The sequence below is a fragment of the Sinocyclocheilus anshuiensis genome, unplaced genomic scaffold (assembly GCF_001515605.1).
Source record: "Sinocyclocheilus anshuiensis isolate Anshui unplaced genomic scaffold, SAMN03320099.WGS_v1.1 scaffold976, whole genome shotgun sequence".
Classification (NCBI taxonomy): Eukaryota; Metazoa; Chordata; class Actinopteri; order Cypriniformes; family Cyprinidae; genus Sinocyclocheilus; species Sinocyclocheilus anshuiensis.
Window position 1 is genome coordinate 2100823 of NW_015552538.1, and position 14026 is coordinate 2114848.

The 14026-nt window shown below is 34.7% G+C and overlaps 1 protein-coding gene across 3 annotated transcripts; it reads right to left on the bottom strand.

The window, feature by feature from the left end:
- Positions 1 to 676: 676 nt before the first annotated feature.
- phf11 (PHD finger protein 11) lies at positions 677 to 13805 on the bottom strand. Of its 3 annotated transcripts, none has more exons than XM_016454152.1 (21): positions 13504 to 13805; positions 13209 to 13313; positions 9709 to 9830; positions 9592 to 9632; positions 9376 to 9422; positions 9159 to 9181; positions 8983 to 9044; positions 8687 to 8760; positions 8486 to 8514; positions 8331 to 8362; positions 6680 to 6750; positions 6200 to 6240; positions 6048 to 6103; positions 5851 to 5936; positions 5389 to 5417; positions 5227 to 5258; positions 5105 to 5133; positions 4236 to 4326; positions 3690 to 3950; positions 1193 to 1264; positions 677 to 979 (listed from the first exon to the last, which is right to left on the bottom strand). In XM_016454152.1, exons 1-21 carry the CDS (start codon positions 13627 to 13629, stop codon positions 903 to 905), a joined length of 1506 nt encoding a protein of 501 aa, XP_016309638.1. In that variant the 5' UTR covers positions 13630 to 13805; the 3' UTR covers positions 677 to 902. The 3 variants fall into 3 exon arrangements, with proteins under 3 accessions (XP_016309638.1, XP_016309637.1, XP_016309636.1); XM_016454151.1 differs by having other exon boundaries at positions 5389 to 5414; positions 8310 to 8362; XM_016454150.1 differs by having other exon boundaries at positions 8310 to 8362.
- Positions 13806 to 14026: the final 221 nt, after the last annotated feature.

The window sequence follows — 14026 nt, forward strand, 5'->3', positions numbered from 1 at the left end:
AAATACATTTTATACAACTATTTAATACATTTTTATGTTTATATCTTAATGTACATGAACTGCTCTAGGCTACTTGCGTGGGTTTTATTAAAGCGTGTTATGTTTTTGAAATATTTATTTAAAAATATAACATTTATATGTCAATTCACTGAAAACTGTTTAGACAAAGTTAAGACTTCATCGCCAAAGCGCAGTTGAAAGGACAATGACGCCTTACAGGTCTGAAAGATGACGGAAATGTTTTGGTGAATCTCTTAAAGCTGTTAATGTGTCTGCTGCCACCTAGTGTGCATATTGGGAATAATAGACTTTTTTTCTCTTATGAAGGCACACTAGCTTTGACTAGCCCTCCAGGCACGTTTGTGGTTGACCTGAAGCCTCATTAGAGGCTGTTTGTTGCTGTGTGCTGATTGGCTGTTCAGACTCCTGCTCTGATCGGTTTACAGATGAGCAAAAGCAGGTGATGTGAGTCTCACTTCCCCCAGTCAACAGAAAAAATACACAGCAATTCTGTGTACAACAGACACATACTGCACACTCAAACTCCCCTTTAAACGTGTCAAAAGCTATGGTTTAAAATACAATCCAAGATACTAAGAACAACATTCTAAGAACAATAAAGAATGTTTTTTACAGTTGCAACTGTTTTTTTATTTAGAAAATGACAACAGAAGAACGATCATATCAAAACGGCATATGCAGACATATTTCATGATATTTCTGTCACTGGCATATGCAGACATATTTCATGATATTTCTGTCACTGACATACTGTAAACCCCCATTAAAAAAACATATACCATATGCAAAGTGCAGAAATGTTCTGGGCTTAAAAAAATAAACATTGAAAAAATTAATTGTTAAAAATAATAAAACATCTTAATTCTGTTATATTGTTTATATTAAACATCTAGTACAGCTTTGGCATCCCTCAGTGCTGCTTCTTTCCTCCGCAAATCCCGTTCCTCTTTCTCCAGGTCTGGAAACACAAAGAACACAGTCATTCTCATGAAACACTGCCATTTAAGTCCCCATAACAATTCTACTTTCTAATATGTGATTCATTACAAGGCACAAAGAAATGTACTAATTTATATACTTATAATTTGAATGGATAAATTCAAAGCTTACTGTTAAAGGGTTGAAATAACGTAACGCTTTAGATTTAGGTAGTTACAATGAAATGCTGTACCTTGTTCCAGCTGAGTAATAATGCAAGGCAGCCGTCCAGATGCCCCCAATACTTTGAGAGCAACATCATAATCTGTGGAATATTTAATAGCTTTTCAGTTGTATAAACAAAAACCCAGCATTTTATTGAGGGTTAAAGAACAGGGATATTTCAGGTTCAATACGAGTTAAGCTCAGCTAATAGTGTTTGTGACAATATAACAGTATAATGACTATAGATCAGTGATCAACACATACACAAAAAATGACCCGTTCCTCTTTTTACTTAAAAAAGGCAAATATCATGGTTAAAGTCTGTCACTTCCATCTTAAGTTACTCACTGCAACTCAGATTGTTTTTTTAAAAAAGGGACAAGTCAAAATTTATGTTTTTGATAGCAAGATTATGCCACAAATGCTGTTGATTGCGCTTAAAGGTGAAGTTTATAATATTTTTGGTTAAAACATCTCTCAACCCATTTTACTGTTCATTGACTATTATAAGTATTCCATTCATGGGTTTATCTCCCAAAAAGGGTAAACATTGAGCCTCCCAGGCACCAAAAAACATTTAGTGTGGTCCACTTAAATTCGTCAGTGTCTTTCCAGGTCAACCTATAGCAATAGTTTGGACTGTGGCTACTAGGTGTGTGCAATATTGACAAAAAATTATATCTGGATATTTTCTGGGGTTTTATCGATAACGATAATTAGACAATATTTTGCTGAGTGTGTTATTGTGCTGGTATCTTAAGGACTGCCGTGGACAGCTGACTCCTAAAGTTTTTGATATTCTTCGTATTCTGTATGGTGGTGGTCAGTTCACACTGATAGAAATTCATCTTTTCCAATAAGTTTAAACTGATTTTTACATTTTATGGGCATTTTTACTTTATAAAGCCATTTTTTTTCTAAAAGTGTCCATATCAGTGAATTATGAAATCAGTATCAACAAAATTAATCTTTGCAATGCAGAGGAAACAGAATATGCATCTGAAGTGGCATTTAGATGCATTTACACACTGTTTCATGCAGGACATGAATGCATTTAACCTGCAATTACAAATGCATAAATAATGTTTTGATATAGGCCTATTAAACATAAAATGTTGAATACTGATATTTGAAGAATTTAAATAATAAAAAGATACTTTAAATGTGAAATTAAAACCGCCAGTAGGTGGCAGCAAGTCACTGTTAATAAGCGAGTCATTGCAATTGAACCGAATCATTAAACGGTTGATTTATTCAGGAACGAATTCACCGTTATTTGCTCAGAGACTCAAAACAGTGCTGTGTTTGGAATTATTTTTTTGTTGTCAAAACACCGCATAAACAGGAAATATGGTGTCTAAAACATAAGTCTCTTATTTAACTTCTTGTTTATTGAAATCAATAATCACATTTGTAATCATGGTGATTTTTAGAGAAAAAAAGGCACTCTTCGTGTGAAATTGATTAACTATATGAAGTGGTATAGATATATAAATTTTCTGCCCCCATGTCTTGAATTTGTGATCATTCTATCTCATCTATTTTAATAGACTGAATCATGCAGTGAAAGAACACACTCTAAATGCGTACTCGCACTAGTCTCTAGACTTCACCTAATGTTTGTGTGCGCTCAGTAGGTGTTTTGAATGGTTTTTGCAAAATACTCGATAATGTCAAATCGCACATTGTTAAAACAAGAATTACGATACTATCGCAGACGGTATATATCGCACACCCCTAGTGGCTACTTTAGCAGACAAAGCAAGAGGCTTTATAGCTAGTGTGTGGGACCATCGCTGACACGTTACATGGGAAAAGAAATTTAGATTGGTTTGTTAACAGCAAGCCAAAATTTAAAAAGACTTGCCTAAATACACAAAGACAGACAACCAGGTAAGAGGAGGGTAAACATTGGTAATGCTTTTACAAGATGGAGAAATTTGATTCAGTGTTCGGGTTTCAATCGAGACGTTGAACTTGCTGAAGTTTCTAAACTCCAGTTTTTGCCAATTTACTGTCAAGTCCCAGATAAAATAAGTTCAGTCATGACAACTCTGAAAGTTTAGCATGGTAATGTACATGACAATGTATTTGCTACAGCAAATACATCCACAAATACATTCACAAACATAGCAGATCAATACAGGTGGAGCTGGGGGAGGTGGAGGGTTTCTGAAGCGCAATGCAACTGCTACAGCAAACACTAGCCAAGTATTTGAATGTTGAGCAGCGAGCTAATTGGCTGCTGATGCAAAAAGGGACCAATCAGCTGCACCATGTGATAATGATGTCATTATGTCATATTTAGTTAGACCTATCAGACTACGCCATCTAGTGTTTCGTGACAGAATTTTTAATATATCGTAAGGATATGAATAATCGTAAGGGTTTGAGGTTGTTTGAAAACATTCCTTATTTTTGTAATTCCAATATGTGACGCTAGTAGCGCAGAAGCCTCTTCGCCTTTAACTTGTATTGAACCCAGAATATTTCACAAAACTGGCTTGAATCAAGGCTGTTCTCACCTTGGTGGCTGTCTTTCTGTGACTGCACTCTTTCTCCTAGGCTGCTCAGCTGAGACACAAGCTCTGAGAAGATTTCTTTAGTCCACCCGGCCTCATTACATCTGGTCCAAAATATGGTGGCACTGGACTCAGATTTCACTGTGGCACCCACATCAGAAGCATCTGCTGCAGCGAGACGACCTGGTGATGAAGAAACCCCTGTCGAAGGGACTGCTGGAACGTCTACAGTGGGCCTTGAATGCTGAGGTGACCCGGGCTGACCTGAGGGATCACAGGTGAAATAGTCCAGGGTAGGCAGAGAGTAAATGGTACCTGGTGAGACAGGGTCAGTGGTTGGAGCTCTGGGTGGTGGAGAAGTTCTGTTTGTGGATGGTGTTTCCTTTTGTTCAGGGGCAGTGACAGACCCAGGTGAGGTAGACACAGCCGCTGGGGCTGCGCCGGCAGGTTCTAGACTGCTCTGAGATACTGTTTAAAAAAAACTATTTCCACAGGTTTACGCCTCATTGAAATGACAGCTGCAGGACAATAGAAGAGAGATGAACACACCTGATTCTGCAAAGGGTCCAGAGTCCAAAATAACGCTACAGGGAATAGTGATATGGTACGTTTTTGATGGTAACAAACTCTGAGACTCTTCCTGAGACAGAGAGAGAGAACAATGTAAGCAAGTACACTGCTAGCTGCAAGCAAGTTAAAAGAGCGACTGAGTATAGTGGCGAGTATAATACACCATTCAAAAGTTTGGGTCAGAAAGTTTTTTTTTAACAAAATAAATTAATTATTTTATTCAGCAAGGATGCAACTTTGCCCTCAGAAGAATAAATTACATTATAAGATTTATTACAATAGCAAACAATTATCTTAAATTGTAATAATATTTCACAATTTTACTGCATTTTTGATTACATAAATGTAGCCTTGGTGAGCATAACAGACTTCTTTTAGAAACATTAAAAATTATTTTGAACAGAAGTGTAACTTTACTGGATGGTGATGAGCCTTATTGTAATAGTTTATTAAAAAAGTGTTTTATAAAAAAACACTATGGTGCAAGATATTTAAAAAAATGTCATTCTTGTCACTTTTGGTGTCAATTTTGCCCAAGAGGCCTGGTTAATTTGTTCCTCTGCATTTAATGTTGCTGGCTTGACAGTTTGTTACAATTCCTAGCTATGGAAAAGTTTTCCAAAAAGGTATGGGGGAGCTTTGTTTCATTTATAGATCATCCTCAAGCCTTGGATCTTTCTTGCCATGTATCAGACTGATATGTATGTAGCAAACAATACCTTTGTTCCGAAGTGCCAGTGGGCCTTGTGTTGTGTTTTTGTTGTCATTTTTGACATGAAAATATCAGTAAATACATCTGCTTGTTTATGGTGTGACATGAGTGTGATGTGTTGTGTAGAGAGACTCACTGAATCAATGTCGGTGTCATCGTCAGCTTCTGAAAATAATGAGATTGTTTCTTTACAGTAAGGAATGATAAATTATACTTCTCGTTAATTTTTTTTTTTCAAAAATACAAACACATTTGTACCTGTGGTTGATGGATTAAGTTTTTCACACGGCCTGCAGATAAAGGAAAACAAAAAGTTTCTTTACATAACAACGATTGTACGTTTTTGCCAAAATACCATGGTACGTTATGGTATTTTTGTATTTGTATTGCTTTCAAAATGGTTCTAAATCCTAAACATACCTTGTTTTTTTAGGCATAGGAGTGGACTGCTATTAAAAGTGAACAGAGAAACACTTCATTGCTACAATTTTACTACCAAATGTTTTTAAGATTCATTTAAAATCTTTCTTTGTAAGGGTTAATTCACCCAAAAATGCTTTTTCTTGCATTCTCTCACCCTCATGTCTTTCTAAACCTGTACGACTGACTTTCTTCAGTGGAACTAAATAAAACAATTTGAAAAAATGTCTCCGATATTTTGTCTATATTAAAAGTCAATGGGGTCAAGTCTTGCTTTGAAAGTCAATACAGGCACACAAGACTGGAACAACTTGAGGGTGAGTAAATAATGACAGAACTTTCATTTTTGGGGGAACTGTCTCTTCTAATTTGGACTGAGCAGTTTCAGTGAAGTTTAATATGATACATTGGTACATATGGACACATATCAAACAGTCCAATTTTTTATGATAAGAGACTCACATTGGGCTGTTTTTGAAGCATAGAGTCCTCCAGATCTGACACCCCTGGAGCTACTACACGGTCAGTGCTGGTTGGGCTTTCATCATCTAAAACAGAGACTCATTGTTTTGATTTTAACTTTTTATACAGCCCAAGAAATATCTAAAATTCATATTCCCATTTTGACAGAGAAATAAAACTAAATATACAATAAACACCTGAGTCTAGAATGCTTTTATTTTTTCCCCTTCTGGGCTTTCCCACTTTTAGCGATCTAAAAAACAAAACAAAACGCAGAATCATTACAATAACACTGTGATTACTAACTAGACAATATTCCATAATTAAAAGTTTTCTACAGACTACTCACCGAAACGTACATGCTCTGTACATATATGGATAACGTTTACTCTGTTATTAAATAAGATAAAAAAAGACAAAATTAGAATAAGCTGTACTTTTAACCAGTATTATTTTTCAAGTAGGTTTGTCTATTTGTCTTCTAAACAAATTCTTACAAGATCATATCTGTTTGTTGATACAGTATGATTTGTTCCTTAGCATAATACAAGTAGAATGAGCATCTGTGAATACAATTCTGTAGCCACTCATCTCTGAGATAAGGCCTAATAAATGACACATTCATTTTTATTTTTTTAATTAAGTTACATTAATTAGCTATTAAAAGGTTAAACCAAGTTCAAATTTATGTTATAAAGTGATATTTAGTGATAATAGTACAGAGCAGTTTTAGTCTATTTTCCAGATGGTGATGATGACTGTACTGAGGATAACATCAAGTGTCTTCATGTAGAGGAAAGCTGAAGTGTGTGTGTGTGTGTGTTCTGACCATGCCATGCAATTCTCCTGGATTGTCTGCTGATCCACAAGCCTTCTGAGCAGACGTTAAGTTTAATGAACCTAAACAAACACAAATGCATTTCATACTAGAAACGGTAACGCTTTATAATAACTTTCATTAATAAATCATAAACAAACATTATGTAATGCTTAACGGATCATTACTTCATATATATTCACATATCTAGAAATGTGAAATAATGTGCTTGTTAATGTTTACTAATAAATGTATTAAACATTACCTAATAATTAACATTTCATGTTTATTAAAATGCTTACAAATGTCATAAAACTTCTAACTCGTATGCTCATGCACATCTTGAAAATCTACAAATGATTTTAACAGATGTTATACAATGATTAAAAGCTTTTGTTAATGCACAACACCTTTGCTGCGGTTGAGGTGTGATACGGGTAGGGTTAGGGACAGGTTTGGTGTATGGGTAGGTTTAAGGTTGGGTAAGGGGTCAACAGTGTACAGGGGACAATTTGATTACTATATGGGAACACAATTCATATTTTCATATAAGTTTATATTGCATTGTTTTGATAAAGTATTTTCTTGAAAATTAGTTTTTTTCCCCCCTCCTGTTGATGTATGACTCCGGGAATATTCTGTTTAATGATACACAATAGTATACTAATATAAGTGTTGAGGTGATAAAAACATGTTTTGCACCCCAATTACAATGTGTGATATGTCTTTACCAAGCATTTAGCTAAACTTAAAAGTCAACACAACAAACAAAGACCAAATATATGACCTTTACAGACTGTCATTGTGAGTTAATGAATATATTAACATGAATAGTTTGTGAAGTGCATATAAGCTATATTTTCACAACATTTGTTAAATGTAAAAATGAGCATTAGCTAAAATGTGAACTGAAGTTTAATGACATTTGTAAGCATTCAAAAGTACATGAACAAATCATTTGTATATTTTTAAAACGCATTGAAAGTTTAATGACATTTGTAAGCATTCAAAAGTACATGAACAAATCATTTGTATATTTTTAAAACGCATTGAAAGTTTAATGACATTTGTAAGCATTCAAAAGTACATGAACAAATCATTTGTATATTTTTAAAACGCATTGAAAGTTTAATGACATTTGTAAGCATTCAAAAGTACATGAACAAATCATTTGTATATTTTTAAAACGCATTGAAAGTTTAATGACATTTGTAAGCATTCAAAAGTACATGAACAAATCATTTGTATATTTTTAAAACGCATTGAAAGTTTAATGACATTTGTAAGCATTCAAAAGTACATGAACAAATCATTTGTATATTTTTAAAACGCATTGAAAGTTTAATGACATTTGTAAGCATTCAAAAGTACATGAACAAATCATTTGTATATTTTTAAAACGCATTGAAAGTTTAATGACATTTGTAAGCATTTCAATTGACATTAAATAATCTGTTAATCACTTGGTAATGTTTAATAAGTTCATTAGTTGACATTAACAAGGACATTGTCTCATATTTCTAGATATGTGAATATATATTAAGTAATGATTAGTTAAACATTATATAATGTTTGTTAATGATTTATTAATGAAAGTTATTATAAAGTGTTACCGAAATAAAAAATATGACCCTTTACTTACACACACTGTGTTTATTTGAACCTGTGGTTGATGGACTGGGCTTTGCACAGGGTCTGTAAATAGACAGAGAAACTCGTTTAAGGAACTTGGACAATAATTTTTTTTCTTAATCACATCTCATCCTAGAACATGTTTCAGGCTGGATACTTTCTGTGGATTAATAAAGTTCAGCATACCTTTTACTTTCAGGATCAGGAGTTGACGGCTATTGAAATTAAAAAGAGAAAAATTACAACAATATTACTAACAAGTTTTAAAATAGCCACGTCTTTGCTAAAAGTTGTGAATTTGCAGTTTGAATTCAATCTTTACAAGATGATGTGTAATTGGAGACATTTAAATGATGCATCAAGACAGATTATGTCAGGAAAACTCACATTGTTCTGATTTGGAGGTGTAAAGTCCTCTATATCTGACTCTACTGGAGGATGCAAATATTCAGTGTCATCATCTATGATAAAATTATAATAGTCCAGTGTTATTAATGTTTTACATTTACATTACAATATCTGTCATCAACATGCCAAAAACAAGCTATTATTCTCATGTTGACAAATAAACACATAAAGATCTTTGAACAAAATCACTCTACTTTTTGTAACTGAACTGGGTTATTGAGTATTACTGCAGTACTGTTTAATTTAAAGCTATAATAAACTGTATTAACAATTACCAGAATCTAACAAAATAAATGACACGTTCTTCTTCTTTTTGGGCAAATTCACTTCTGACGACCTAAAAAAGTGCAAACACAAGATCATCTGAAATAATCACACTGTAATTAATAATGTGACAATGTTCTGTGATTAATCCAGTTCTGATGAGGATGCACACACTCTGCACACTTACCCTGTAGATGAATCAGAATCTCTCTATTAGTAAATGAAGAAAAAGGAAAGACAGGAAATTACATCCAAAATTTCATATTGTAATCTAAACTAATTACATGTCTTTATTTCAGAATTGTGCAGTGATGTTTTAAGATGAACAGTAATGTGGTTAGGTAAAAGTCCATGTATGTGTTTATGAAGAGGCTGTAAGCGTGTGTGTGTGTGTGCATGCTGACCCTTTCAGGCCTTTTCATGTTAGGCCTTCGACCGTCTGGCGAACCTTCTAAACAAAAACACCAACTCAGAAAATTTGACAATAATTCTCACATTGACATTTCACATTTTCACACAAGTTACTTACAAATTTGCATCACTAAAACAAATACAATTACAAAAAAAAAAAAAAAATCAGTTTATCATAGAATATCTGAATTTAAAATTGAAACACTTACTTTTTTGGGGGGATTCTGGATCATGTAATTCACAGAACAGTCTAAAATGAAACATTAATTAGTTTAATTTTACTACATCTAAAACATAAATTGCTAAAAATAATTCTTTCATCCTACATAAAACGGTCTTCAAGGGCTCTGGCACGATCCTCTATGGCGCAGGGATAATGGTACGAGCGCTTACAACGTTTTACATCACATCCCGCTGTAGCACCGTTTTTTTTACAGAGGTGGCAAAGCTAGAAATAAACACACAGCAGTTATGCATTCACAGAGAAACAACACTAGAATATGACGACCGTTTGGTCAGAGTTTACATTTAATGTACAGAAATATTCATGTTAAAGTATAATGTTGTACTATGCTGAACAATACAAATTACCATTGCAATCAAAATAATTCAACCCTCTGGAGACGGTTATCTGTAATAATTTGCAAAAGTAATACAAATTAAAAGTGATAATGTCTATATATAATGTAATGTTTTTGTAGTATAGCTGTCATAATTATTCAAACCCTATGTAACAGCGCTGTTCTTATCTCGTATTTGTATGGTATGGTACAAAATTGTGTTAAAACACAATTAAGCTTTGGAAGCTTTATAACAAACTGAATTAGCATACATAAATTTATTCCATGCATGTGTTAAAGGGGTCATCGGATGCCCATTTTCCACAAGTTGATATGATTCTTTAGGGTCTTAATGAAAAGTCTATAACATAATTTGGTTAAAATTTCTCAATGGTAGTGTAAAAAACACCTTTTTTACCCTGTCAAAATCAGCTCTGTTTTCAGCAAGCCATTCTAGTCCATGTTGCTTTAAATGCTAATGAGCTCTGCTGACCCCGCCCCTCTCTTCCGTGCAGTCTACGGGGGTGACGAGCAGACTGTAAGCTTCAGCCGCGAAACTGGCTAACTAGCATGTTATTAGGAAAGGCGATTTGCAAAGATTCATAAAAAACCCTTATACTCACTTCTTCTGTTGATGAAGCCGGATCATGAATGATTCACGCGAACATAGACGCATTTAGATCGGGATCGGCGCATTCCCTTCAAAACGAAAGTAACTTAATCCTCTGCGTCTTCAGCGGCTCAGATGTCGGGAGTAAATGACGACTGCTATATTAATTATTACATCCAACAACAAAACACCTAAATCGCTTAATCGGAGACGTTCTTGTCTTCCCCTGCACCGGAGTCGACACAATGACGGACTGATGACAGCTCACTCAGGGCGGGTCTAAGGTAAGACGCTAGTGTCAATCAACTATCGTGGGAGGGGCCTGTGCAGAACTACGTCATTCTGACAGGAATCTCAGAACAGCCTGATTTGAGAAAGGGGATTTTAAAATAGGGATTTAAAAAAAAAAAACTTGAGTGGATTTTATTCATTATAGGATGGATGTGTACACACACTTCCAACACACATTTATGTTCAAACAACTTGTAAAGTGAATTTTGCATCCGATCCGAAGTAGCAAAGATAGCCAAGTCAATAGAGCTCTCACAAAAGCTACAGAGAAGAAATTATTCTATTACATTGGAAAGTCTATGGCTACAAGAAGATTTTCAAAAAACTAGAGACAAGTTCTCAGAGACACAGCTTATTCATAATTTAAAATGCGTTGTACCAGAAAACCTTTGAAGATGTTGAAGAAAAAGCACAATATCATCAAAGGGAATAAAAGGTTTGATTAGAGCAACTGAGAAAAACCCTCAATTTACTACCAAAGACTTTGCATGTTTCCTCCTTTCATCAGGTCATCTTCAGAGTATAAGAAAAACACTAGACAAGCATGACCCTCATATTGAGGCATCTTGCCAAATGCCCCTCTTGAGCAAGAAGAACATAAAAGGCCCACTTGAATAGGCTAAGATTCATTTGGATAGACCTGTGGACTTCTGGAAGAATGTCTTATGGAGTGGTGTAACCAAACCCATGGATCAGCAGTACATCTGGTGCAAATCAGGTAAAGCTTATGAGCAGAAAAACACCATCACCACAGTCAAACATTGTGGTGGACCTATCTTGTTATGGGGCTGCTTTGCTGTTGCAGGAAGTGCTAACATTGACTGTATGAAAGACATAACATATTATTTGAAGTACTGGTCATTTTGGCAAAGACTGATGCCTTCGGTGCAGGGACTGAAGTTTGATGATCAATGGACTTTCCTGCCGGACAATCATCCCAAATTATACATCTAAATCAGCAAGGGATCTTTTTCAAGCAAAGAACGGGCCAAGATTCCAGTAGAGATGTGACGGAAGCTTCTAAGCACTTACAGGCAGCATTTGGAGGTTATAAAGAATAAAAGATACTGCATAAAATTTGGGGATTGGATAATTTTGTACATGAATGTTTAGAGCCAATCTGATTTTTTTTTTTGTCATTTTCCATCAACTTTACGTTCTCACAATCATTCTTAAATGTTCTATAATGGCTTACCAATGCCTTTGTTGAATTGGTTTCATACAATTTTGTTCTCGGCAGCAAAATGCCTTGCGGGTCAAGGGGGTTGAATAATTTTGATTGCAACTTTACATGTATTGTACAGAATTTATATTTTCGGAACATGTCACATAAAATACCCCTAATACACTTATATTTTACACTTAAGCTGCAGTTTATTAATATATATTGTATAGGGGTGTGAATCGGCACTGGTTTCATGATTCGATTCGATTTGATTCAATATCACGATGCATCATTATGCATCACGGTTATATCAAATTTATTTTGTGCATTTTTATTAAATTATATAAGCAGGTTTTTAAAAAATTATTATAAATTAATAATAAATCAAAACAGTTGTTAAGAATTTAACCAAGTAAATATAGCTTCAAAAACATACAAGCAAATATAAAGAAATAAAGGTGGGAAAAGACAACAAGTGATAAACACAAAGTACTTTCAATATCTGAGAGTGCTTTAAGTATCCGAAAGTTTACAGACAATCATAGTTGGGTTTTTCTTTTTGTCCTCAGCATTGCCGTTTGATTATCATGAGTTCATAGACAGTTAATGCACAGATCTATTTCGACATATCAGATGTTTGTCCTGTTCTGAAAACATAACTGACAGTTTACACATCAATCTCGTAATTTTCGTATCATAAAAGTATTCGGAGCTGCAAATGCATTTAACCGCAACCAAGAGCTTCAGGACAAACAAACACAAAGCGCACGCGAAAGAAAGTCTGTCAGTACGGGAGTTTCGTGCATCTAATACGTACTGCATTCCAAACGGCATAAATGAAAGCATATCTAAAGTAAAAGACTGAAATAACGGCGGCTGGAAGCACTGTCGAGCAATGCGCACGTCTCGCGCATATCCTGTGCAAGCCCGCCGCGACTGTCTCTAGAGCGCACAAGTGCCATATGCGGGAAAAGCCGAGCTCAGAATCGATTTCTCAGCTTGATCGATTGCATCGATGCAACTATTAATTTTAACACCCCTACTATTGTAGTTTATCATTAAAGTATTGTGTATGGACACTGTGTTATGTAGGCTATTACACGATATATTTTGAGAAAAATATTAACCAGTTAAAATTAATTATAACGTTTTAGAGGCAGTTAATGTGTGTTGTGCATATGCTTTTGCAATGATATTTACTAGTCTTTTTCCTCTCTTCAGCTCTTTCTTTACATCTTCTACATCAAATCCAAACAGGTCGTCATAGGTGGGCGATTTCTTGCAGTAGATCGCTGATGCAAACAACTGAGGACACAATAAAATAAGATAAGCATTAAAACTTATATACAGAAATTCTAAATTGACTTGCCTAGATTAAGGTGAAACACATTAACCTAATCCAAACAAAACTATGAGTAACAGCGAACAGCACTAACAACTAACTTACAGTACATTTTCGTAACGGATGCAATATGAAAACATAGCCTATACTTACCAAACAGTTTTGATGTGCGGAGATGTTTCCTTTGGAGGAGAGAGGCCCTGTGATTTCAGTTTCGTCTGATTTCTCGCAAAGTGCACAAATAATTGTATTCTGAGATTGAAATTGATCCGATCCCATGTTGAGCTCTGCTTGATGACATTCAACGACGATTCAAGTTTATATTGCAATGTTCCTTTAAGTTTCGTTTTCATTTTATTCTGTAGAAGGCGGGTCATTTTGATCTTTGTCATTTTGCATGCATAAAAACACTCTTGTTAACTACTCGAGCTCCAGACAGTAATCTCGATTATCTTGGGCAGTACATTCAATCAAACAGATCTTCAAAACTCAACCAAATATCAAACTAAATCAATTTATATAAAAGCCAAAGCTTTTTTTATTTATTTCCTGTAATCACAAACGACTGTGATTGGCCCATCATGACCGGTGCTGATTAAAAGTAACAGGTACCACGTAAAAGCAATTATTTTGACAAAAGTAATTCAATCGCAACTTTAAAAACATTACAATAGAG